This window comes from Nerophis lumbriciformis, linkage group LG25 (assembly GCF_033978685.3).
Source record: "Nerophis lumbriciformis linkage group LG25, RoL_Nlum_v2.1, whole genome shotgun sequence".
Classification (NCBI taxonomy): Eukaryota; Metazoa; Chordata; class Actinopteri; order Syngnathiformes; family Syngnathidae; genus Nerophis; species Nerophis lumbriciformis.
Genome location: NC_084572.2, coordinates 7,471,951 through 7,499,364, shown reverse-complemented (window position 1 = coordinate 7,499,364; position 27,414 = coordinate 7,471,951). Strand labels below are relative to the sequence as shown.

At 40.6% G+C, this 27,414-nt stretch overlaps 1 protein-coding gene across 3 annotated transcripts; it reads right to left on the bottom strand.

Annotated features, from left to right (window-relative positions):
• Positions 1–1,181: 1,181 nt before the first annotated feature.
• mapk11 (mitogen-activated protein kinase 11) lies at positions 1,182–27,414 on the bottom strand. Of its 3 annotated transcripts, none has more exons than XM_061983622.1 (12): positions 27,174–27,414; positions 25,193–25,322; positions 20,722–20,780; positions 20,484–20,595; positions 17,320–17,349; positions 17,145–17,192; positions 9,694–9,808; positions 9,553–9,624; positions 9,256–9,335; positions 6,672–6,750; positions 6,423–6,596; positions 1,182–2,325 (listed from the first exon to the last, which is right to left on the bottom strand). In XM_061983622.1, the coding sequence occupies exons 1-12, from the start codon at positions 27,284–27,286 to the stop codon at positions 2,252–2,254; spliced, it is 1,086 nt and encodes a 361-aa protein (XP_061839606.1). In that variant the 5' UTR covers positions 27,287–27,414; the 3' UTR covers positions 1,182–2,251. The 3 variants fall into 3 exon arrangements, with proteins under 3 accessions (XP_061839606.1, XP_061839608.1, XP_061839605.1); XM_061983624.1 differs by lacking the exon at positions 27,174–27,414 and adding an exon at positions 26,925–27,034; XM_061983621.1 differs by having other exon boundaries at positions 9,553–9,808.

Below are 27,414 nucleotides of genomic sequence, written 5' to 3'. Positions count from 1 at the left end.
TACTATACTAGTACCGTACAACCTTACAGTGTAGTGTCGTAAAGTACATGACACAAGTACAACAACTCTAAAGATTTGGTGATCAAATGTTTATAAGAACAAAAGTAACACACAGAATATAAAAAGTAAAACACACACGTTTAAAATCCAGATGACGTAACATTGCATACTTTAAGTACCCTTCACGTTCACGTTAGCGTACTTTAAATACACTCCACGTTGGCGTACTTTAAGTACACTCCACGTTCACGTTTGCGTACTTAAAGTACACTCCACGTTCACGTTAGCGTACTTTAAGTACACTCCACGTTCACGTTGGCATACTTTACATACACTTCATGATAGCATACTTCAAGTACACTCCACGTTCACATTAGCGTACTTTAAGTACACTCCCCGTTCACGTTAGTGTACTTTAAGTACACTCCATGTTCACGTTTGCGTACTTAAAGTACACTCCACGTTCATGTTGGCATACGTTAAGTACACTCCACGATCACGTTAGTATACTTTAAGTACACTCAACGATCACGTTGGCATACTTTAAGTGCACTCCACGTTCACGTTAGCATACTTTAAGTACACGCCACGTTCACATTAGCATACTTTAAGTACACTCCACGTTCACGTTAGCGTACTTTACTTACACTTCATGTTAGAATACTTCAAGTAAACTCCACGTTCACGTTAGCGTACTTTAAGTACACTCCACGTTCACATTAGCATACTTTAAGTACACTCCACATTCACGTTAGCGTACTTTAAGTACACTCCACGTTCACGTTAGCGTACTTTACTTACACTTCATGTTAGAATACTTCAAGTAAACGCCACGTTCACGTTAGCGAACTTTAAGTACACTCCACGTTCACGTTAGCATACTTTAAGTACACTCCACATTCACGTTAGCGTACTTTAAGTACACTCCACGTTCACGTTAGCGTACTCTACTTACACTTCATGTTAGAATACTTCAAGTACACTCCACGTTCACGTTAGCGTACTTTAAGTACACTCCACGTTCACGTTTGCGTACTTTAAGTACACTCCACGTTCACGTTAGTGTACTTTAAGTACACTCCACGTTCACGTTTGCGTACTTTAAGTACACTCCACGTTCACGTTAGCGTACTTTAAGTACACTCCACGTTCATGTTGGCATACTTTACATACACTTCATGTTAGCATACTTTAAGTACACTCCACGTTCACATTAGCATACTTTAAGTACACTCCATGTTCACGTTAGCCTACTTTAAGTACACTCCACGTTAACATTAGCATACTTTAAGTACACTCCACGTTAACATTAGCATACTTTAAGTACACTCCACGTTCACGTTAGCGTACTTTAAGTACACTCCACGTTCACGTTAGCGTACTTTAAGTACACTCCACGTTCACGTTGGCATACTTTACATACACTTTATGATAGCATACTTCAAGTACACTCCACGTTCACGTTAGCGTACTTTAAGTACACTCCACGTTCACGTTAGCGTACTTTAAGTACACTCCATGTTCACGTTAGCGTACTTTAAGTACACTCCACGTTCACGTTTGCGTACTTAAAGTACACTCCACGTTCATGTTGGCACACGTTAAGTACACTCCACGATCACGTTAGCGTACTTTAAGTACACTCCACGATCACGTTGGCATACTTTAAGTACACTCCACGTTCACGTTAGCGTACTTTAAGTACACTCCACGTTCACGTTGGCATACTTTAAGTACACTCCATGATCATGTTGGCATACTTTAAGTACACTCCACGTTCACGTTAGCGTACTTTAAGTACACTCCACGTTCACGTTAGCGTACTTTAAGTACACGTGACAGTTGCAGCTCACCCTGCAAATACAGTAAACAATTCAAAGTGATGCTAAAATCATATTTACATAAAGTATAGAAATAATAAGTGTTGACGATCCACACTGTGAACACTTAAATGAAGTCAAAGCACAGTCGGTGGTTACTACAACTTCCTCTCTGCAACTTTTATGATGTGATGAAATGATTATTTGGTACATTTCCTCCCTCTGACCTGCAGGCTGGCGTGTTGACATAGTACACTCATGCAGTATGTAGTATGTAGTATGTAGTATGCAGGCAGGAGTACATTCTTTGTAAACGGCGAAAACATCAAAAGTGTTGCAATAATGGCGAAGCAGGCGGCGTTTTTCTTCTTTCAGGCTGACGGGAAGTCCAGGTGACTTGTACAGGTGAGCGGGTGTGGCACGGGTGGGGCTCACTGCTCCGCCTGAAGGCCGCCGGTCTTGCCGCCAGACGCCTTGAAGCCGCTCACCTCCGCAAACACCAACTCTGCACAGGTGAAGAAGAAACGCTCACATGTTGTTATACTTCACTTGTTACTTTGCCAAACATAGAATCACACGTAATGAGTGAGACGTTTCATGAGAGCGGAGTGTGTGGTGTTGGTGCTTTCATTAGTAGAAGGACATTTCCTGCATTGAACAATAAACCACGTCAAAAGTAGCAGAAACAGCGTTGTCACATGCATAAAAGTAATCAGATTACTCGTTACCAGTAAAAGTACGAACAACAGAATGAAAAAAAAAAAAAAACGCTTTAGTGTACAAACCTTGTTTGCCAACATTTCACGAGTGACCAACACGAGTCCTTCCTGGTTAAATACCTTTTTTATCAAGCATTAAATGTGCAGTATTTATTTATATGACCCAATACAAACAACCTTCCCTAGTCATGGAGCAAAAAAAAAAAAGAAATAAAATCCAACCAGCACAAAATGTCAACAGAAATGGTCACTAAACTTTGTGGGTATTATTAAAAAAAGTTCACTCACTAAAGAGAATTGTAATTTACACCCAAAACACTCTACACGTTTGCTTAATAGACTTTAAGGTGGTACTCACGGAAGTAAACAAGGTAGAAATCAAATTTTCACATACTCTTAATATCCAGATGTATTAATTATACATATACAGGTAAAAGCCAGTAAATTAGAATATTTTGAAAAACTTGAATTATTTCAGTAATTGCATTCAAAAGGTGTAACTTGTACATTATATTTATTCATTGCACACAGACTGATGCATTCAAATGTTTATTTCATTTAATTTTGATGATTTGAAGTGGCAACAAATGAAAATCCCAAATTCCGTGTGTCACAAAATTAGAATATTACTTAAGGCTAATACAAAAAAGGGATTTTTAGAAATGTTGGCCAACTGAAAAGTATGAAAATGAAAAATATGAGCATGTACAATACTCAATACTTGGTTGGAGCTCCTTTTGCCTCAATTACTGCGTTAATGCGGCGTGGCATGGAGTCGATGAGTTTCTGGCACTGCTCAGGTGTTATGAGAGCCCAGGTTGCTCTGATAGTGGCCTTCAACTCTTCTGCGTTTTTGGGTCTGGCATTCTGCATCTTCCTTTTCACAATACCCCACAGATTTTCTATGGGGCTAAGGTCAGGGGAGTTGGCGGGCCAATTTAGAACAGAAATACCATGGTTCGTAAACCAGGCAAGGGTAGATTTTGCGCTGTGTGCAGGCGCCAAGTCCTGTTGGAACTTGAAATCTCCATCTCCATAGAGCAGGTCAGCAGCAGGAAGCATGAAGTGCTCTAAAACTTGCTGGTAGACGGCTGCGTTGACCCTGGATCTCAGGAAACAGAGTGGACCGACACCAGCAGATGACATGGCACCCCAAACCATCACCCAACCATGCTAATTTTGCATTTCCTTTGGAAATCTTGGTCCCAGAGTCTGGAGGAAGACAGGAGAGGCACAGGATCCACGTTGCCTGAAGTCTAGTGTAAAGTTTCCACCATCAGTGATGGTTTGGGGTGCCATGTCATCTGCTGGTGTCGGTCCACTCTGTTTCCTGAGATCCAGGGTCAACGCAGCCGTCTACCAGCAAGTTTTAGAGCACTTCATGCTTCCTGCTGCTGACCTGCTCTATGGAGATGGAGATTTCAAGTTCCAACAGGACTTGGCGCCTGCACACAGCGCAAAATCTACCCGTGCCTGGTTTACGAACCATGGTATTTCTGTTCTAAATTGGCCCGCCAACTCCCCTGACCTTAGCCCCATAGAAAATCTGTGGGGTATTGTGAAAAGGAAGATGCAGAATGCCAGACCCAAAAACGCAGAAGAGTTGAAGGCCACTATCAGAGCAACCTGGGCTCTCATAACACCTGAGCAGTGCCAGAAACTCATCGACTCCATGCCACGCCGCATTAACGCAGTAATTGAGGCAAAAGGAGCTCCAACCAAGTATTGAGTATTGTACATGCTCATATTTTTCATTTTCATACTTTTCAGTTGGCCAACATTTCTAAAAATCCCTTTTTTGTATTAGCCTTAAGTAATATTCTAATTTTGTGACACACGGAATTTTGGATTTTCATTTGTTGCCACTTCAAATCATCAAAATTAAATGAAATAAACATTTGAATGCATCAGTCTGTGTGCAATGAATAAATATAATGTACAAGTTACACCTTTTGAATGCAATTACTGAAATAAATCAAGTTTTTCAAAATATTCTAATTTACTGGCTTTTACCTGTACACATATATATACATATATAATGCAGATTCTCTCTCTCTCTCTCTCTCTCTCTCTCTCTCTCTCTCTCTCTCTCTCTCTCTCTCTCTCTCTCTCTCTCTCTCTCTCTCTCTCTCTCTCTCTCTCTCTCTCTCTCTCTCTCTCTCTCTCTCTCTCTCTCTCTCTCTCTCTCTCTCTCTCTCTCTCTCTCTCTCTCTCTCTCTCTCTCTCTCTCTCTCTCTCTCTCTCTCTCTCTCTCTCTCTCTCTCTCTCTCTCTCTCTCTCTCTCTCTCTCTCTCTGTCTCTCTGTCTCTCTACTACTTGCTGTCCATATCCTACCAAGTCAGACCTACACTGTTCCAATATCCGTTTCTCTGTTCTCAATTGTTGATGACTGATGATAACAAAAGTTATGAAAAGTGGAGCCATACTTCAGCACCTTCTCCTGGCTTTGGAAACTTGTATCACCTCCTTAAGGCAGTCAGGATTCGTACGGTTCGAGAGCTTGGCCACTTATTCTTCCACCAAGTGCTTGAGCCAATGCCAAGTTTGCAACCAAACATGCAACAAAGGTTTCCAAAAATGGCATTTTTTTGGATTTGATATGATTTGGCATCCATTAGTACCGACAGACCTCGGTCAGTACCTATAAAAGAACTGAATTCAGTACCCATATTGGCCGAACAAAGCACCTAGTTTTGGCCTTGGGTCTGTTAAAAGAGTTCCACACTCATTACACGGGCGTAGATGTCGGGAAAAGAGGTCGTGGTAGCGAACCTGGCCTACGCAGAAGACATTGTCCTGATAGGTTCCACAAGTGGCAAGGTGACCTTGACAGTCTACACAATGCCGCTGCCGTGGTCGGTCTCAGGATTGATGCAGCCAAGTCAAAGGTGACGACGTTGTTGATACAGATGCCTGGCACCAAACCCCTCTTGAGGGAGTCGACCTGGAGTCCTTAGTCTACCTTGAGTTAATGATAGTTCCGGCAGGACAGGGTGCAGCTCAAATGGTGCTTCACATAGGTTCTGCCGGTCTGTGGGACAGGAGGGAGAGAGCGCCTTCGTGACCAAAGGGAGAATCTACCAGGCCATTGTTCGAACTTTCCTCCTTTACGGCTGGGAAACGTGGCCTCTGAGGGTAGCTGATCAATGAAGGCTGGAGGTCTTCGACAATGACGCATTGATCGTGTACATACCGCCTGTCTTCGTCAACGCCTCAATCTACGGCCTCTTCCTTCTCTGTTGTTGCAATGGCAACTAGGATGTTTTGGTCATGCGGCTCGACGGTCGGAGGGTGAGATGGTTCGCGACGTCCTCCTCCAGCCCCCACTGCCTCACTGGCTCAAGTGAATTGGCGGACAACTGAAGACCTGGGCAACAACGATCAAGGAGGACCTCTCCAAACTCTTGGCTCCACATGCGGTCGGCCTGCGTCGGTGGAACGGAGATTGGGTTGGCCATTTCCTGCGACCGCACACATGTTTGGGATGTTGTCAGGGCCAGAGAGGAAGCCGCCCAGGGTGAATGCCACCCCAAGACAAGAAGAGAAGAACTGTCACGAAGTACCAGGTGCGGTAGAGTGAGTGGAAAAGAATGTGTGTGCGCTTGGTACACACAAGCCAAGTTAACTTTGGGTTTTGAGTCCTAACAAGGCGGTGCAGGCAAGGATGGACAAAACCATGAGAGGCGGGCAACCATTGTAGAGATTGCTCCAAACTTCAGATTGCTCAGTTGGCCCTCCCGGCGCTGATAACTGCTATTGTTATCATTTTTGGGGAAGAAATTCTTGAACATTTTAAAACCAAAAGATCTGGGTGGACTCGTCCCAATACCCTCCACATGCAAGTGTCAGTTCTGCACTACACGAAATACCGTATCATACTCACCTTTCCATTCTTCTAGAGTGCGGTCTTTGCTCTCTAGCGTCTGATCGTAAAGCGGCGCCTCTGGTTCGTCGTCCGGGTCGTGGTACTGAGAGAAGTAAGGGTGGGACAGTGCCTCGCTGGCTGAGATTCTGCCGTCGCAGTCCAGAACCAGCATACGCTTTAGCAGATCCACAGCTGTTACAGCGGGCGACAAATGAGGGCAATAAGTGGGTAAATGAAGAACAGGTGACAATGTAACGCAGTGCTGACCGAGTGGATTTGCGCCCCTGAAGATCTTCTCCAGGTCCTGCTGGGGCATGAAAGGCAGAGACTGGATGTACTTCTGAGCCTGCGACATAAAGCGAGGGTCAGTGACGGGTTTTTAGGCTGCTTCTACACTAAGGCTATGTCTATACTAAGCCGGATAACCCCTTAAACTAATAATTATTTAGCCTAAGCCCCGTTTCAGCCACACTAAACCATCGTTTAAGATTCCCCTGCTTGGATATTTTTTTACACGGGTAAGTGCGCCGTCTATTTCTTCAATCTCCGGCTCTTAGCTTTGTATGGACTCATTGATCGTTTACAAACTGAGTTCGGAGAGGAAGTGAAGTCAGAAAGACCGCACAGAAAGTGACGTCAGAAACAACCGGAGATAACCACTGGAAGTATGGAGGCGAGTCATCCAGACATGCCTGTGTTTCTCCTTCCATCTGTACAGACGCTTGTGAAAATCACACATAAATACCTTAAGAGAAAGCGATTGCAGCTATTTGGGATACAACACTTCTCAGACGGCAAGAGAACTTTCCAATGTCCAGGTCAGCTGTTGTTCTACTTAGCGAAAAACTTTGTCCATTTGTCCAATGAGAGACAACAACAATGCGGGCTCCCGTGGATGTGATAAAAAAGGTAGCGTGTGCTTTGTATTACCTGGCCGTCGAGGTAATACTACGGAAAACGGCGAATGCTTTTGGACCGGCAAAGCAGACTGTATCAGTTATTGTCCGCCATGTATGTCGCGGACTCAACGTCTAGGTCCAGAGTATATCAAGTCAGCAAAAAGGAATGGACAAGGAAGGTGAAGGCAAAAGAGTGAGAAGTGTCCCGACCAGATATCTACAGCCCTAGATTGATTGATGTAAAATGTTCTTTATCACATTGTTTACGTGTCTAAAAAAGATTTAAGTGCTGATGTCTCAGGTGTGATTCACTACAATAGTCACACTGGATTCCAGTTCATTGAAATAGCACAACACTGGATATTGTTCACATAAGTTACATTTAAGAAGTTGCACACAAAGCAACACTGGAGGTGACCATGAAGTGCGCATTTTTCATGCATACGTACTAGGTTGCGTTGCGCCGGCTGACGGATGGGGGGGAGGGGGTCTTAAACGACCATTGTGTGTGTGTGGACGAGGATAAGGTTAGGTGGGATTTACCCTGGATAACCTTAGAAGGGGCCTAAGGTTATACAGGATATATCCCACCTAGCTGATCCCTGTCCACACACGCACAATGCCATCGTTTAAGATCCCCTTCCCCATCTCCGTCGGCCGGTGCAACACGCAAGCGCGGAAAATGCGTGCGTAATAGTCACCTCTGACCCGGATCTGTATTCTTTCTTAGCTGCGACTTGTGCGAAAATACCGAAAATGGCTGCTCTTTCTACTAAGGAAAGAGATTTCTTTGTTTGGACCGACGACAAGGTATTACTGAAAGTAACCAATGATTAGAAAGCCTCCATGGCGGCGAAAAACATTGACCGGGGGTCCTCGCCATCCAAGTATGGGGACATTCTGTCGCCATTTCTGGAGTGCTACCTGGAGGCTAACTCAAGCACCAAAGATTTTCGCCACCAAAAGGAGGAAATGACTAAAGGTATGTTTTTGTTCTTTCTGACGTCACTCCCTCTCAGAACTCCGTTAATAAACCATCGATGAGTCCACACAGAATCAGCACCTCCAAATCCGAGTCCATGGTTCTCGCCCGTAAAAGGGTGGAGTACCATCTCCGGCTTGGGGAGGAGACCCTGCCCCAAGTGGAGGAGTTCAAGTACCTGGGGGTCTTGTTCACGAGTGGGGGAAGAGTGGATCGTGAGATCGACAGGCGGATCGGTGCGGCGTCTTGAGTAATGCGGACGCTGTATCGATCCGTTGTGGTGAAGAAGGAGCTGAGCCGGAAGGCAAAGCTCTCAATTTACCGGTCGATCTACGTTTCCATCCTCACCTATGGTCATGAGCTTTGGGTTATGACCGAAAGGACAAGATCACGGGTACAAGCGGCCCAAATGAGTTTCCTCCGCCGGGTGGCGGGTCTCTCCCTTAGAGATAGGGTGAGAAGCTCTGCCATCCGGGAGGAGCTCAAAGTAAAGCTGCTGCTCCTCCACATGGAGAGGAGCCGGATGAGGTTTTTCGGGCATCTGGTCAGGATGCCACCCGAACGCCTCCCTAGGGAGGTGTTTAGGGCACGTCCGACTGGTAGGAGGCCACGGGGAAGACCCAGGACACGTTGGGAAGACTATGTCTACTGGCTGGCCTGGAATGCCTCGGAATGCCCCGGGAAGAGCTTGACGAAGTGGCTGGGGAGAAGAAAGTCTGGGCTTCCCTGCTTAGGCTGCTGCCCCCGCGACCCGACCTCAGATAAGCGGAAGAAGATGGATGGATGGAGTCTACACAGAGCTAAGAGCCGGGGATTCAAGAAATACTAAAAAATGATCCCAGGACGGGAACCTTAAATGATGGGTTAGTGTGGCTGACACGGGGTTTAGGCTAAATAGTTATTGGTTTAAGGAGTTATCCGGCTTAATGTAAACATGTCCTAAGGGAAGCCTCCGCCGGCGCCTCCTCACATGCTCGGAGCAGATCTTCTTCAGGAGGTCAGGCGTCGGCGTCCCAACCATCTCCATGATTCTCTTCAGCTGGTCGATATCTGCGCAAGGGGCGGGTTGACGGAAAAGAACAAGTCTATTGAGGGAGTCGCCAAAGATCAGTTCCGACACGGAACAACAACAAGCCTTTTGTTGGGAGCTTCCATTCACTCCCTGAGGTCTTTCTCTCCGCTCCGATTGTCATGCTAATACAAAAGGGATCACGGAGGGTGAGGATTCGGGGGCGGGGGGAAGGAACGATGGCTGCTATAAGGATACAGTCCGTGCCGGGAAAGAGGACTTTCCCTTTCAGCAGTTCTCCCATGATGCATCCCACTGACCAGATATCCACTGGAAGACAAAGCCTACATGTGAAGTTCTTTCCTCCCTCAGAAGGTCTCAGAAAGAAGGAGCTCTCACCGTTCTGGTTGTAGTGCATCCAGTTGAGCATGATTTCTGGCGCTCGATACCAGCGAGTCGCCACGTAGCCCGTCATCTCGTCGTCCGTCTGCCTCGCCAGGCCAAAGTCCAGGATCTGTAGCCCAGGTTTGTGTTACGGTAGCTGACAAAGTCCAATTATTACTAGTAACTTTTTCTCCCGTTTTTGCAGTTATGAATATTTCAACTTTACCAGCAATTTGTTTATGTTTATTTCTTTATTTCTCTGACAGGGACAGGTCAATGAAACATTGCTGCTCATAGGTAACTGATGGCAAAGTACTTCAAAGACTTCTTGCAACCCTCGTCACTTACCATGAATTCATTAACGTGGACTCGACTTAAACAAGTGGAAAAACGTATTGGGGTGTTACTATTTAGTGGTCTATTGTACGCAATATGTACTGAACTGTGCAATCTACTAATAAAATTTCAATCAATCAATCAATCAATGGTTAGGCTTTTAGAGAAAAGTGAAAAACGCATACAAAGAGATCAAAACAAGTACAAAATAAAAAAAACATTCAAAATAATTGTGTGTACTATAGAGATGCGCGGTTTGCGGGCACAACCGCGGAGTCCGCGGATTATCCGCGGATCGGGCGGATGAAATTTTAAAAAATTAGATTTTATCCGCGGGTCGGGTCGGGTCGGGTGGTTAAAAAAAAATTAGATTTTAAATAGATTCAGGCGGGTGGCAGTTAAACCAATTCGGAAATATATATACATAGTTAAATGTTGTTACCCACATACGAAAAACGAGCAGGCACCTGCTGCATATGCCACAACAGAAGAAAAAAAAAGAAAAGAGATGGACACTTTTACGGAGCGGAGAAGTGACGCCTCGCCGGGGTCCGGGACCGAGGCCCATTCCCCGAGAGGGCCCCACCGGGAGCCGTAGCTGAGGCGATCCGCGAGAAGGGCCCGACGCACGTCCAGGGTCACCACCGCGCCCACCGCACCGACACCCCGCCTCGTCCGCCTTCGCCGCGGCCGGCGTCACGCGCAGCAGGTAAGCAGCTTACCTGCCCGCCACCCCCGTGGCCGGGGGCTCGTAACAGGGGTCACTGCGCGCGCTCCGCCCGCGCAGCTTACCTGCCCGCCACCCCTGTTGCCGGGGGCGCGTAACAGGGGTCACTCCACGCGCAGTGCGCTCACGAAAGGGGTGGGGCTCACCCTGGTTGATATAGACAGCAGCTAGGACGGTGGCCATGGAAGTTGGAACCCGCTAAGGAGTGTGTAACAACCCACCTGCCGAATCAACTAGCCCTGAAAATGGATGGCGCTGGAGCGTCGGGCCCATATACCCGGCCGTCGCCTGCAGCGAGACGCGCTTGGAGGTGCGCTCAGCGCGGCTCCCATATGATTGCGCACTGGTGTGCGTCTGGGTCGTGACAGCGTGGCACGCGAATGTCTGTGCTGCATTGGATCAGTCTCCTTTCTTTAACAGGCAAAAGCTTTATAACCTCACTAATGCCTTGCATCGTCTATATTAGATATATAACAATGGGCGGATGGCGGGCGGATGCGGTTCTGATCAAATGTTAGATCGGGTGGATTGCGGATGGTTGACGACTTTCTGATGCGGTTGCGGATGAAATAATTGCCTATCCGCGCATCTCTAGTGTACTACACTCAGTTCTAGTGCTCACATTTCTCATTTTCCTTAAGACACTTTTTCAGTTTTATGGAGAAAAGTGGACTGTGACTTTAACTCCATGGCAAAGACTTCCACAGAGAACCCAGACTGACCCAGACTCCTTTTATTTTGCTCAAATTGTGACTTACTGCCAAATGATGCGGTTTTTCCCTCTTTTTTAAGTTGTCACCGAAAGGGACAAGCGGTAGAAAATAGATGGATGGATGTTTAATTGTATCGTATTTATAGAATGAATTTACAAAAATATACATTTTGACATTATTCTTGTATTTGTGTTACTTTTCCTGGCCGACATTTCCATTAGGTTTTAATATATTTCAACTTTATGCTTCTAAATTAAAGATGTACCCGTCATTTTGTTACAGTTTTATTCTCATAAAAGTGTGAAGGATTATGAGTTTATTCTTTGAATATTTGTTTTTATTCCCATAAATATTTTGACTTTTCTTGTAGAAATCACTGCAGTTTTGGTGGTGTTTTTCTTTGGTTTTGTTGTTAATTTGCCATGAGTCTTTTCTCTATCATATTTCGACTTACTGCTACCAAAAAAAAAAAATATATATATATATATATATATTTATTTTTTTTATTTTTTTTATTTTATGACATAATTCTCATAATAATTTGATTTTATTCTTGTAAAATGACTGCATTTCTGCTGTTTGTTTTGTTGTTTTTCTTGTAAACATCTACTTTCGGCTTCTAAAAAAATATTTGAAATCTGACCCCATTCTCATAATATTTAGACTTTATTCTTGTAAAATGACTGCATTTCTGCATTTTATTTGTTTTTATATTTCAACATTCTGCTTCTAAAATAATATTTTACATTTATGACCTCATTCTCATAACATTGTGACTTCATTCATGTAAAATTACTGCATTTCTCTTTTATTTTGTTTTTTGTATTTTTTTTCTTGTATATTTCAACTTTCTGCCGCTAAAAATATTTTAATCATATGACCTTATTCTCGTAATACTTTGACTTTATTCATGTAAAATGACTGCATTTCTAAAGTTTTTTGTTTGTTTTGTTGTTTTTTCTTGTATATTTCAACTTTCTGCTTCTAAAAAATATTTGAAATCTCTGACCTCATTCTCATATTTTGACTTTATTCTTGTAAAATGACTGCATTTCTGCATTTTGTTTGTTTTTATATTCCAACATTCTGCTTCTAAAATAATATTTTACATTTATGACCACATTCTTATAATATTTTGACGTTATTCTTGTAAAATGACTGCATTTCTGGAGTTTTTTTGTTTGTTTTGTTGTTTTTCCTTGTATATTTCAACTTTCTGCCTCTAAAAAATATTTTTAATTTTATGATCTTATTCTCATAATACTTTGACTATATTCATGTAAAATTACTGCATTTCTGAAGTTTTTTGTTTTGTTGTTTTTTCTTGTATATTTCAACTTTCTGCTTCTAAAAAATCTTAATTTTCTGACATCATTCTCATAATATTTTGACTTTATTCTTGTAAAATGACTGCATTTCTGTTTTGTTTTTATGTTTGTTTTGTTGTTTTTCCCATTCATATTTCAACTTTCTGCTTCTAAAAAAAAGGACCTCATTCTAATATTTTGAATTTATTCTTGTAAAATGACTGCATTTCTGCATTTTATTTGTTTTTATACGTTTGTATTTCAACATTCTGCTTCTAAAAGAATATTTTACATTTATGACCACATTCTTATAATATTTAGACTTTATTCTTGTAAAATTACTGCATTTCTGAAGTTTTTTGTTTGTTTTGTTGTTGTTTCTTGTATATTTCAACTTTCTGCTTCTAAAAAATCTTAATTTTATGACATCATACTCATAATATTTTGACTTCATCCTTGTAAAATGACTGCATTTCTGTTTTGTTTGTTTTGTTTTTTCTTGTATATTTCAACATTCCGCTTTTAAGAAATATTTTAATTATATGACCTTGTTTTGTTTTTATATTTCAACTTTCTGCTTCTAAAAAATCTTTTAATTTTTTGACCTCGTTCTCATAATAATTTGACTTTATTCATGTAAAATGACTGCATTTCTGTTTTGTTTTTATGTTTGTTTTGTTGTTTTTCCCATTCATATTTCAACTTTCTGCTTCTAAAAAAAAGGACCTCATTCTCATTATATTTAGACTTTATTCTTGTAAAATGACTGCATTTCTGCATTTTATTTGTTTTTATATTCCAACATTCTGCTTCTAAAATAATATTTTACATTTATGACCACATTCTTATAATATTTTGACTTTATTCTTGTAAAATGACTGCATTTCTGTAGTTTTTTTGTTTGTTTTGTTGTTTTTCCTTGTATATTTCAACTTTCTCATTCTCATATTTTGACTTCATTCATGTAAAATTATTGCATTTCTGTTTTGTTTTGTGTAGTTTTTTGTTGTATATTTCAACGTTCTGCCTCTAAAAAATATTTAAATTTTATGACCTTATTCTCATAATACTTTGACTTTATTCATGTCAAATGTATGCATTTCTGAAGTTTTTTGTTTGTTTTTTGTTTTTTTCTTGTATATTTCAACTTTCTGCTTCTAAAAAATCCTAATTTTATGACATCATTCTTATAATATTTTGACTTTATTCTTGTAAAATGACTGCATTTCTGTGTTTTTTTGTTAGTTTTGTTGTTGTTTTCTTGCATATTTCAACTTTCTGCGTCTAAGAAATATTTTAATTATATGACTTCATTTTATTTTTATATTTCAACTTTCTGCTTCTAAAAAAACCTTAATTTTATGACCTCGTTCTCATAATATTTTGACTTTATTCTTGTAAAATGACTGCATTTCTGTTTCGTTTTTATGTTTGTTTGTTTTTTTCCCATTCAAATGTCAACTTTCTGCTTCTAAAAAGATATTTTAATTATATGACCTCATTCTCACAATATTTTGACTTCATTCATGTAAAATGACTGCATTTCTGTTTAGTTTTGTGTAGTTTTTTCTTGTACATTTCAACTTTCTGCCTCTAAAAATATTTTAATTTTATGACCTTGTTCTCATAACACTTTGACTTCATTCATGTAAAATTACTGCATTTCTGAAGTTTTTTGTTAGTTTTGTTGTTTTTTTCTTGTATATTTCAACTTTCTGCTTCTAAAAAATCTTAATTTTCTGACATCATTCTCATAATATTTTGACTTTATTCTTGTAAAATGACTGCATTTCTGTTTTGTTTTTATGTTTGTTTTGTTGTTTTTCCCATTCATATTTCAACTTTCTGCTTCTAAAAAAAAGGACCTCATTCTAATATTTTGAATTTATTCTTGTAAAATGACTGCATTTCTGCATTTTATTTGTTTTTATACGTTTGTACTTCAACATTCTGCTTCTAAAAGAATATTTTACATTTATGAACACATTCTTATAATATTTAGACTTTATTCTTGTAAAATTACTGCATTTCTGGAGTTTTGTTTGTTTTGTTGTTGTTTCTTGTATATTTCAACTTTCTGCTTCTAAAAAATCTTAATTTTATGACATCATACTCATAATATTTTGACTTCATCCTTGTAAAATGACTGCATTTCTGTTTGTTTTTTTTTGTTTTTTCTTGTATATTTCAACTTTCCGCTTCTAAGAAATATTTTAATTATATGACCTTGTTTTGTTTTTATATTTCAACTTTCTGCTTCTAAAAAATCTTTTAATTTTTTGACCTCGTTCTCATAATAATTTGACTTTATTCATGTAAAATGACTGCATTTCTGTTTTGTTTTTATGTTTGTTTTGTTGTTTTTCCCATTCATATTTCAACTTTCTGCTTCTAAAAAAAGGACCTCATTCTCATTATATTTAGACTTTATTCTTGTAAAATGACTGCATTTATGTAGTTTTTTTGTTTGTTTTGTTGTTTTTCCTTGTATATTTCAACTTTCTCATTCTCATATTTTGACTTCATTCATGTAAAATTATTGCATTTCTGTTTTGTTTTGTGTAGTTTTTTGTTGTATATTTCAACATTCTGCCTCTAAAAAATATTTAAATTTTATGACCTTATTCTCATAATACTTTGACTTTATTCATGTCAAATGACTGCATTTCTGAAGTTTTTTGTTTGTTTTTTGTTTTTTTCTTGTATATTTCAACTTTCTGCTTCTAAAAAAATCCTAATTTTATGACATCATTCTTATAATATTTTGACTTTATTCTTGTAAAATGACTGCATTTCTGTGTTTTTTTTTGTTAGTTTTGTTGTTGTTTTCTTGTATATTTCAATTTTCTGCTTCTAAGAAATATTTTAATTATATGACTTCATTTTATTTTTATATTTCAACTTTCTGCTTCTAAAAAAACCTTAATTTTATGACCTCGTTCTCATAATATTTTGACTTTATTCTCGTAAAATGACTGCATTTCTGTTTAGTTTTGTGTAGTTTTTTCTTGTACATTTCAACTTTCTGCCTCTAACAATATTTTAATTTTATGACCTTATTCTCATAATACTTTTACTTCATTCATGTAAAATTACTGCATTTCTGAAGTTTTTTGTTAGTTTTGTTGTTTTTTTCTTGTATATTTCAACTTTCTGCTTCTAAAAAAACTCTTTTAATTTTATGACATCATTCTCATAATACTTTGACTTTATTCTTGTAAAATGACTGCATTTCTGTTTTGTTTTTATGTTTGTTTTGTTGTTTTCCCCATTCATATTTCAACTTTCTGCTTCTAAAAAAAAAGGACCTCGTTCTCATAATATTTTGACTTTATTCTTGTAAAATGACTGCATTTCTGTTTCGTTTTTTTGTTTGTTTTGTTTTTCCCATTCAAATTTCAACTTTCTGCTTCTAAAAAGATATTTTAATTATATGACCTCATTCTCACAATATTTTGACTTCATTCATGTAAAATGCAGTCATTTTACATGAATGAAGCGGTATAGCTCGGTTGGTAGAGCGGCCGGGCCAGCAACTTGAGGGTTCCAGGTTCGATCCCCGCTTCCGCCATCCTCGTCACTGCCGTTGTGTCCTTGGGCAAGACACTTTACCCACCTGCTCCCAGTGCCACCCACACTGCTTTAAATGTAACTTAGATATTGGCTTTCACTATGTAAAGCGCTTTGAGTCACTAGAGAAAAGTGCTATATAAATATAATTCACTTCATTTCTGTTTAGTTTTGTGTATTTTTTCTTGTACATTTCAACTTTCTGCCTCTAAAAATATTTTAATTTTATGACCTTATTCTCATAACACTTTGACTTTCTTCATGTAAAATTACTGCATTTCTGAAGTTTTTTGTTAGTTTTGTTTTTCTCTTGTATATTTCAACTTTCTGCTTCTAAAAAAACTCTTAATTTTATGACATCATTCTCATAATACTTTGACTTTATCCTTGTCAAATGACTGCATTTCTGTTTTGTTTTTATGTTTGTTTTGTTGTTTTTCCCTTTCTGCTTCTAAAAAAAGGACCACAGTCTCATAATATTTTGACTTTATTTGTGAAATGACTGCTTTTTTGAAGGGTTTTTTGTTTGTTGGTTTAGTTTAATTGCTGATTCTTTTTTCTTTTCATTTTCAATTGTGTGCTTCTGAAATCAAATTTATTTCCCTTCACAACATTAGGACTTTATTCTCGAAAAAGTTTTTGTTTTTCCCCTTATTTTGACTTTTCTCTACTAATATTTTAGCTTTCTTCTCCTAAAATGACTCCATTTTTGTCCATCTTTGCCCGTTATGTTTAATTGTGCTACTTTTGTACTTTTCCTAACGTGCGGAGAGCTGCTAAAATGCACTTTGGACATCGAAGTGTTGGACTCACTCTGAGCTCACAGTCCTCGTTAACGGCCACGTTGCTGGGCTTCAGGTCCTGCAGCAGACAAACGATACGGCACAAACGTTGAACACGGTGACGTCACTTGCACACGTTGAACGATGCAGGAGATAAAGTGGAAGTGGTTGTCAGAGCGACAGGAAGTGAAAGTTGATTGACTCACTCTGTGAATCAAGCCCGCTGAATGGATGTACTGTTGCACACATGCGGGGAGGAGACAAAGAAGCAGACATTAGTGCACTTGTCCACACATTAGTGCACTAGTCCACACATTAGTGCACTAGTCCACACATTAGTGCACTTGTCCACACATTATTAGTGCACTAGTCCAGACATTAGTGCACTAGTCCACACATTAGTGCACTAATCCACACATTAGTGCACTTGTCCAGACATTAGTGCACTAGTCCACACACCCATGGCTACTTTTGCTCATTTCCATGGAAACTGGCCAGACTGAACAGCTGGAGCCTGCACTTTTTGGCACACAAATGTGTTTCACCTCCATTCTTTTGCAACGTGAGCCCAGATGTTTGGTAAATCTATGGACGAGTGCACGAGACATAAGACTCACGGAGATGCTTTTTCCAAACCAGCCCAAAACTGAGCGGCAAACACAATAAAAGTGTCATATCATAGGACGATTTTGTAACTTTACCACATATTTAAAATTCAAAACAAGAAGTTTTAGAAGTAAATAAAACAATATGTGACAATTTGAATGTCCAATATAGCTAATAATCTGTCATTATTTAAAATAATAATTTCAATTGGTTGCACCATACCAAATGTATTTATAAACCACATTAGATAAATAAAGGGCTGTACACCACAAACAAGTAAACACACAAAAAGCAGAGAAATATAGGCAAAGGACAGACTAAAATATATAATTTAAAACATATATATATATATATATATATATATATATATATATATATATATATATATATATATATATATATATATATATATCCCAGCATGTATGTGTGGGGGAAAAAAATCACAAGACTATTTAATCTCTACAGGCCTGTTTCATGAGGGGGTTCCCTCAATCATCAGGAGATTTTAATGGGAGCATTCACATACCATGGTTTATATAGGGCACAGAGTGGGTGGGTACAGGCTGGCGTAGGGGCGTGGTGATTGGCTCATGTGTTACCTAGGAGGTGTTTCCGTCTGTGGCGGCATGCTGTTACAATTTCGCTGCGCTTGTTGAGGGATGACAGGTCTGGACGGTAAATAATAAACAGTTTTTCTTTCAAGCATAGGTTGCATCTTTTATTACCACTATTGTAAGGTGTGCTGGATGCAAGAATTTGCCATGTTATTGAATATTCAACATTATTGTCTTTGACAAAAAAGACAATAATGTTGAATATTCAATAACATGGCAAATTCTTGCATCCAGCACACCTTACAATAGTGGTAATAAAAGATGCAACCTATGCTTGAAAGAAAAACTGCAAGAATTTGCCATGTTATTGAATATTCAACATTATTGTCTTTGACAATAAAGACAATAATGTTGAATATTCAATAACATGGCAAATTCTTGCATCCAGCACACCTTACAATAGTGGTAATAAAAGATGCAACCTATGCTTGAAAGAAAAACTGTTTATTATTTACCGTCCAGACCTGTCATCCCTCAACAAGCGCAGCGAAATTGTAACAGCATGCCGCCACAGACGGAAACACCTCCTAGGTAACAAATGAGCCAATCACCACGCCCCTACACCAGCCTGTACCCACCCACTCTGTGCCCTATATAATCCATGGTATGTGAATGCTCCCATTAAAATCTCCTGATGATTGAGGGAACCCCCCCTCATGAAACAGGCCTGTAGAGATGAAGTAATCTTGTGATTTTTTTTCCCCACACATACATATATTGCGCTCTACTACGGTATCGAGCACTATTTTTTGGATAACCTTATTAAGATATATATATATATATATATATATATATATATATATATATATATATATGTACATAAAAAGAGCAGATAAAAATTATCTTAAGAGCAATTTGTTAAATTAAAGGCACTTAAAAAAACACAGTTTAAAGTCTCATGTACTAATTAATTAATCCAATTTAAAACATCTGGAATGGAATGACTGATAATAAAATACAAATAATGGATACTTGTCCAAAATAGCCATCCTCAATAATCCAGGAAATTAAGATGACATTATTTTTAATTTACACTAATATGAAGAATATTTATTTTTCACTCAATTAACAATTTTATTTAAATAAAGATGTGAAATAAAAAAGTTACTATTTTAAATAATTATAAACAATTCATCACTAAAATGATGAATATTTATTCTTTTTTACTCAATGAACAATTTTATTTAAATAAAGATGTGAAATAAAAAGTTGGTATTTTAAACAATTATCATAAGTTGCAATACTAATTAAATAAGTTTAAAAAAACTAAAGTAATTTGTGTGATGATTCAATACACATTTTTGTATGATTTAAGTACAAGTCCCATAAATAATTACATTTATATTTTATACTACCAATAAACTATAAATATAACATAATAAAATCATAAAATAATAAAGTTACTGTTATTATTTTGGGTTGAAATATTAATTTAAAAAAAGTTTTTTTTTTTTTTAAGTATTTGGATTCACACTATTTTATACCACCAATTCTATTTAAATTGTGAAATGAAATAAAAATACGAACTAAAAAAAAAGTTCCTATTTTTTAATTATTTTAGGTTGTGATACTAATTTAATATTAAAGCCCAAAAAATAGGATAAAAGTAAATGGAGTTTGGACGATCAAAACATTTCTTTATAGTATTCTCAATAAAATAAAAAAGGTTTAAAAAATGAATTTAATTTGTGATGATTTTTACCATTTAAGTACAAATGATTAAACTTCTATTTTATACTACCAATTATATATATATATATATATATATATATATATATATATATATATATATATATATATATATATAATCATAAAAGTTACTATTATTATCTTAAAATACTAAAGTAAAAAAAAAATCTTTAAAAATTATAATTTCAGTATATTATTTGGATTCAAATGATTTCATACCACTAATACAATTTAAAAATGTTCTTATTTTGTCTTAAGTTGGGATATTAATTCAATATATAAATTAAACTTATAAAACTGAGGGATCATCAATCTTCACGATGACGTCACTATGACTATGATGTGTCCTGTGAGATGACGCCGGCTGCCGGCAGATCATTATTAAGAAAAAACGACCGACAGGAAGGCGAGAAACAGACAACGTGTGGTCGTGTGCGGTTTCTGCACGGATGAAAAGTCACCTTGAGGCCTCGCAGCAGCTGATAGATCAAGAACTGAACGTGCTCGTCAGACAACCTCTGGAACTTGACTATGTTGTTGAGGTCTGCACCCATCAGGTTGGTGACCAGGTAGCTGCAAACAAGAGAGTGAACATCCATGCAGGTCAACACCATGGTGGTGATGGTGATGATGGTGCCATCACCATGGTGATGATGGTGCCATCACCATGGTGATGATGGTGATGGTGAGAAAGTTTACAGTTGGTTGAAGTCCTCCAAGGTGGCAGCAGGTGTGAAGACGTCCAGCAGCCCGATCACCTGAGGAGAATCAGCCCTGGTCATCAATAGGAGACTTGCTGGGATCAATAGGAGACTTGCTGGGATCAATAGGGGACTTGCTGGGATCAATAGGGGACTTGCTGGGATCAATAGGGGACTTGCTGGGATCAATAGGGGACTTGCTGGGATCAATAGGGGACTTGCTGGGATCAATAGGGGACTTGCTGGGATCAATAGGGGACTTACTGGGATCAATAAGAGACTTGCTGGGATCAATAAGAGACTTGCTGGGATCAATAAGAGACTTGCTGGGATCAATAAGGGACTTGCTGGGATCAATAGGGGACTTGCTGGGATAAATAACAGACTTGCTGGGATCAATAGGGGACTTGCTGGGATCAATAGGGGACTTGCTGGGATCAATAGGGGACTTGCTGGGATCAATAGGGGACTTGCTGGGATCAATAGGTGACTTGCTGAGATCAATAGGGGACTTACTGGGATCAATAAGAGACTTGCTGGGATCACTAAGGGACTTGCTGGGATCAATAGGGGACTTGCTGGGATCAATAGGGGACTTGCTGGGATCAATAGGGGACTTGCTGGGATCAATAGGGGACTTGCTGGGATCAATAAGAGACTTGCTGGGATCAATAGGGGACTTGCTGGGATCAATAGGGGACTTGCTGGGATCAATAGGGGACTTGCTGGGATCAATAGGGGACTTGCTGAGATCAATAGGGGACTTGCTGGGATCAATAAGAGACTTGCTGGGATCAATAAGAGACTTGCTGGGATCAATAAGAGACTTGCTGGGATCAATAAGAGACTTGCTGGGATCAATAAGGGACTTGCTGGGATCAATAGGGGACTTGCTGGGATCAATAAGAGACTTGCTGGGATCAATAGGGGACTTGCTGGGATCAATAGGGGACTTGCTGGGATCAATAGGGGACTTACTGGGATCAATAAGAGACTTGCTGGGATCACTAAGGGACTTGCTGGGATCAATAGGGGACTTGCTGGCATCAATAGGGGACTTGCTGGGATCAATAGGGGACTTGCTGGGATCAATAAGGGACTTGCTGGGATCAATAGGGGACTTGCTGGGATCAATAGGTGACTTGCTGAGATCAATAGGGGACTTACTGGGATCAATAAGAGACTTGCTGGGATCAATAGGGGACTTGCTGGGATCAATAGGGGACTTGCTGGGATCAATAAGAGACTTGCTGGGATCAATAGGGGACTTGCTGGGATCAATAGGGGACTTGCTGGGATCAATAAGAGACTTGCTGGGATAAATAACAGACTTGCTGGGATCAATAGGGGACTTGCTGGGATCAATAGGGGACTTGCTGGGATCAATAGGGGACTTGCTGGGATCAATAGGGGACTTGCTGGGATCAATAGGGGACTTACTGGGATCAATAAGAGACTTGCTGGGATCAATAGGGGACTTGCTGGGATCAATAAGAGACTTGCTGGGATCAATACGGGACTTGCTGGGATCAATAGGGGACTTGCTGGGATCAATAAGAGACTTGCTGGGATCAATAGGGGACTTGCTGGAATCAATAGGGGACTTGCTGGGATTAATAGGGGACTTGCTGGGATCAATAGGGGACTTGCTGGGCTCAATAAGAGACTTGCTGGGATCAATAGGGGACTTGCTGGGATCAATAGGGGACTTGCTGGGATAAATAGGGGACTTGCTGGGCTCAATAAGAGCCTTGCTGGGATCAATAGGGGACTTGCTGGGATCAATAGGGGACTTGCTGGGATCAATAAGAGACTTGCTGGGATCAATAAGGGACTTGCTGGGATCAATAGGGGACTTGCTTGGATCAATAGGGGACTTGCTGGGATCAATAGGGGACTTGCTGGGATCAATAGGGGACTTGCTGGGATCAATAGGGGATTTGCTGGGATAAATAGGGGACTTGCTGGGCTCAATAAGAGCCTTGCTGGGATCAATAGGGGACTTGCTGGGATCAATAGGGGACTTGCTGGGATCAATAAGAGACTTGCTGGGATCAATAGGGGACTTGCTGGGATCAATAGGGGACTTGCTGGGATCAATAAGAGACTTGCTGGGATAAATAACAGACTTGCTGGGATCAATAGGGGACTTGCTGGGATCAATAGGGGACTTGCTGGGATCAATAGGGGACTTGCTGGGATCAATAGGGGACTTGCTGGGATCAATAGGGGACTTACTGGGATCAATAAGAGACTTGCTGGGATCAATAGGGGACTTGCTGGGATCAATAAGAGACTTGCTGGGATCAATAGGGGACTTGCTGGGATCAATAGGGGACTTGCTGGGATCAATAAGAGACTTGCTGGGATCAATAGGGGACTTGCTGGAATCAATAGGGGACTTGCTGGGATTAATAGGGGACTTGCTGGGATCAATAGGGGACTTGCTGGGCTCAATAAGAGACTTGCTGGGATCAATAGGGGACTTGCTGGGATCAATAGGGGACTTGCTGGGATAAATAGGGGACTTGCTGGGCTCAATAAGAGCCTTGCTGGGATCAATAGGGGACTTGCTGGGATCAATAGGGGACTTGCTGGGATCAATAAGAGACTTGCTGGGATCAATAAGGGACTTGCTGGGATCAATAGGGGACTTGCTTGGATCAATAGGGGACTTGCTGGGATCAATAGGGGACTTGCTGGGATCAATAGGGGACTTGCTGGGATCAATAGGGGATTTGCTGGGATAAATAGGGGACTTGCTGGGCTCAATAAGAGCCTTGCTGGGATCAATAGGGGACTTGCTGGGATCAATAGGGGACTTGCTGGGATCAATAAGAGACTTGCTGGGATGAATAAGGGACTTGCTGGGATCAATAGGGGACTTGCTTGGATCAATAGGGGACTTGCTGGGATCAATAGGGGACTTGCTGGGATCAATAGGGGACTTACTGGGATCAATAAGAGACTTGCTGGGATCACTAAGGGACTTGCTGGGATCAATAGGGGACTTGCTGGGATCAATAGGGGACTTGCTGAGATCAATAAGGGACTTGCTTGGATCAATAGGGGACTTGCTGGGATCAATAGGTGACTTGCTGAGATCAATAGGGGACTTACTGGGATCAATAAGAGACTTGCTGGGATCACTAAGGGACTTGCTGGGATCAATAGGGGACTTGCTGGAATCAATAAGAGACTTGCTGGGATCAATAAGGGACTTGCTGGGATCAATAGGGGACTTGCTGGGATCAATAAGAGACTTGCTGGGATCAATAGGGGACTTGCTGGGATAAATAACAGACTTGCTGGGATCAATAGGGGACTTGCTGGGATCAATAGGAGACTTGCTGGGATCAATAGGGGACTTGCTGGGATCAATAGGGGACTTACTGGGATCAATAAGAGACTTGCTGGGATCACTAAGGGACTTGCTGGGATCAATAGGGGACTTGCTGGGATCAATAGGGGACTTGCTGGGATCAATAAGAGACTTGCTGGGATCAATAGGGGACTTGCTGGGATCAATAGGGGACTTGCTGGGATCAATAGGGGACTTGCTGGGATCAATAGGGGACTTGCTGGGATCAATAGGGGACTTGCTGGGCTCAATAGGGGACTTGCTGGGCTCAATAAGAGACTTGCTGGGATCAATAGGGGACTTGCTGGGATAAATAGGGGACTTGCTGGGATAAATAGGGGACTTGCTGGGCTCAATAAGAGCCTTGCTGGGATCAATAGGGGACTTGCTGGGATCAATAGGGGACTTGCTGGGATCAACAGGGGACTTGCTGGGATCAATAGGGGACTTGCTGGGATCAATAGGGGACTTGCTGGGATCAATAGGAGACTTTCTGGGCTCAATAAGAGACTTGCTGGGATCAATAGGGGACTAGCTGGGATCAATAGGGGACTTGCTGGGATCAATAAGAGACTTGCTGGGATCAATAGGGGACTTGCTGGGATCAATAAGAGACTTGCTGGGATCAATAGGGGACTTGCTGGGATAAATAACAGACTTGCTGGGATCAATAGGGGACTTGCTGGGATCAATAGGGGACTTGCTGGGATCAATAGGGGACTTGCTGGGATCAATAAGAGACTTTCTGGGATCAATAGGGGACTTGCTGGGATCAATAGGAGACTTGCTGGGATCAATAAGGGACTTGCTGGGATCAATAGGAGACTTGCTGGGATCAATAAGGGACTTGCTGGGATCAATAGGGGACTTGCTGGGATCAATAAGAGACTTGCTGGGATCAATAGGGGACTTGCTGGGATCAATAAGGGACTTGCTGGGATCAATAGGGGACTTGCTGGGATCAATAGGGGACTTGCTGGGATCAATAGGTGACTTGCTGGGATCAACAAGAGACTTGCTGGGATCAATAGGGGACTTGCTGGGATCAATAGGAGACTTGCTGGGATCAACAGGGGAGTTGCTGACTTCAGCGTATATTATTACTCACGTTCTCGTGTTTCATGTGCTTGAGGAGCCTCAGTTCCCGGTAGGAGCGGCGACTGTGGACCAGAGACTGGAAAGGCCTGGAGAGCTTCTTCAACGCCACTTTCTGCCGCAGGACCACATCGTAGGCCGAGCTGAGGACACACGTGGTCAGGTCACATGATCACGTGGTCACATGGTCACATGGTCACATGGTGCACACCCTCTGGCAATAATCCTAAAGTGACTTTCATCAATAATATTCATAACCCAGTTTTAGGTCAGAGGACACAATGTTTTTATTTAGATAGATAGATAGATAGATAGATAGATAGATAGATAGATAGATAGATAGATAGATAGATAGATAGATAGATAGATAGATAGATAGATAGATAGATACATAGATAGTACTTTATTGATTCCTTCAGGAGAGTTCCCTCGGAAAAATAAAAAATAATTTACTTACTCTTTTTCCCCATTTTTACAGTTTCAATATTATTTTTTACAACTTAACTACCGTCATATTAGGATTTTTAATTTGCTAAAAGTGTAACTTTTTATGTTATGATTTTATTCTAAGATTATTTACACTTAATTCATTGTGACTTTTTCTGCAAACTTATAATTATAACAGTTATAATTATAATATTATTGTATGGAGCTTGTAAAATTACTGCTTTTTACAGCTTTTTTTCAGTATGTACCAAGAGCCAATAATATATATATATATATATATATATATATATATATATATATATATATATATATATATATATGTCTTAATAAGGTTATCCAAAAAATAGTGCTCGATACCGTAGTAGAGCGCAATATATGTATGTGTGGGAAAAAAATCACAAGACTATTTCATCTCTACAGGCCTGTTTCATGAGGGGTTCCCTCAATCATCAGGAGATTTTAATGGGAGCATTCACATACCATGGTTTATATAGGGCACAGAGTGGGTGGGTACAGGCTGGCGTAGGGGCGTGGTGATTGGCTCATGTGTTACCTAGGAGGTGTTTCCGTCTGTGGCGGCATGGTGATACAATTTCGCTGCGCTTGTTGAGGGATGACAGGTCTGGACGGTATATAATAAACAGTTTCTCTTTCAAGCATAGGTTGCATCTTTTATTACCACTATTGTAAGGTGTGCTGGATGCTTGAATATTGTTGAATATTCAATAACATGGCAAATTCTTGCATCCAGCACACCTTACAATAGTGGTAATAAAAGATGCAACCTATGCTTGAAAGAGAAACTGTTTATTATTTACCGTCCAGACCTGTCATCCCTCAACAAGCGCAGCGAAATTGTATCAGCATGCCGCCACAGACGGAAACACCTCCTAGGTAACACATGAGCCAATCACCACACCCCTACGCCAGCCTGTACCCACCCACTCTGTGCCCTATATAAACCATGGTATGTGAATGCTCCCATTAAAATCTCCTGATGATTGAGGGAACCCCTCATGAAACAGGCCTGTAGAGATGAAATAGTCTTGTGATTTTTTTCCCACACATACATATATATATATATATATAAAATTAGAAGCAGCTGAGTAACAAAGAAGCTGATTGGCCGCAACGCCAGGTGCATGCACAGGTGAGACCCGTCACACTAAAGTGTACACAAACATTGAAATAAATAATGTTAATACTTTGACTGTGTATTGTGAAACCCCAAAGTGTGACTACAAGATGTTTCGTAACCAAGAGGAAGTGAAGCAACACCGTCTTGTAATTTCCCCCACCTCATTAGGAACACTGCTACAGTCCACATCAATATACACCTCATAGATGCTGTCAGGGATGGGTGTCGCCATAGCAACCGTCAGACCCCCCACTGGCCCTCAGAGGTGTTGATGCAAAAGACATGAAATGTTTGCATAATTGTGATGATTGTGCTGAATAACTTTTAGTATTTCAATGATCATTCCAGCACATGCATGCAGCCTCGCCCCTGCACACGCACACGCACACGCACACGCAGGCGGACTCACCACACAGAACCGTAGGCTCCGGAGCCCACCGGCGTCAGGTTCTGGTACCGCTCCGGAACCTCCCACACCGTCTTGTTCAGCTCCTGGCGGTAGAATCCCGGCCTGGCGGACATGTTGGAGCGGGTGTCAGCGGGCAGGACGCACAATAGGTGCCGGGAAGAGAGGACCAGGGGAGCGGGCTGCTGCTCCCTGCTGTAGCCGAGCTGCTGTGCTGCTGCACCGGCCACTGACAGCCGGAACC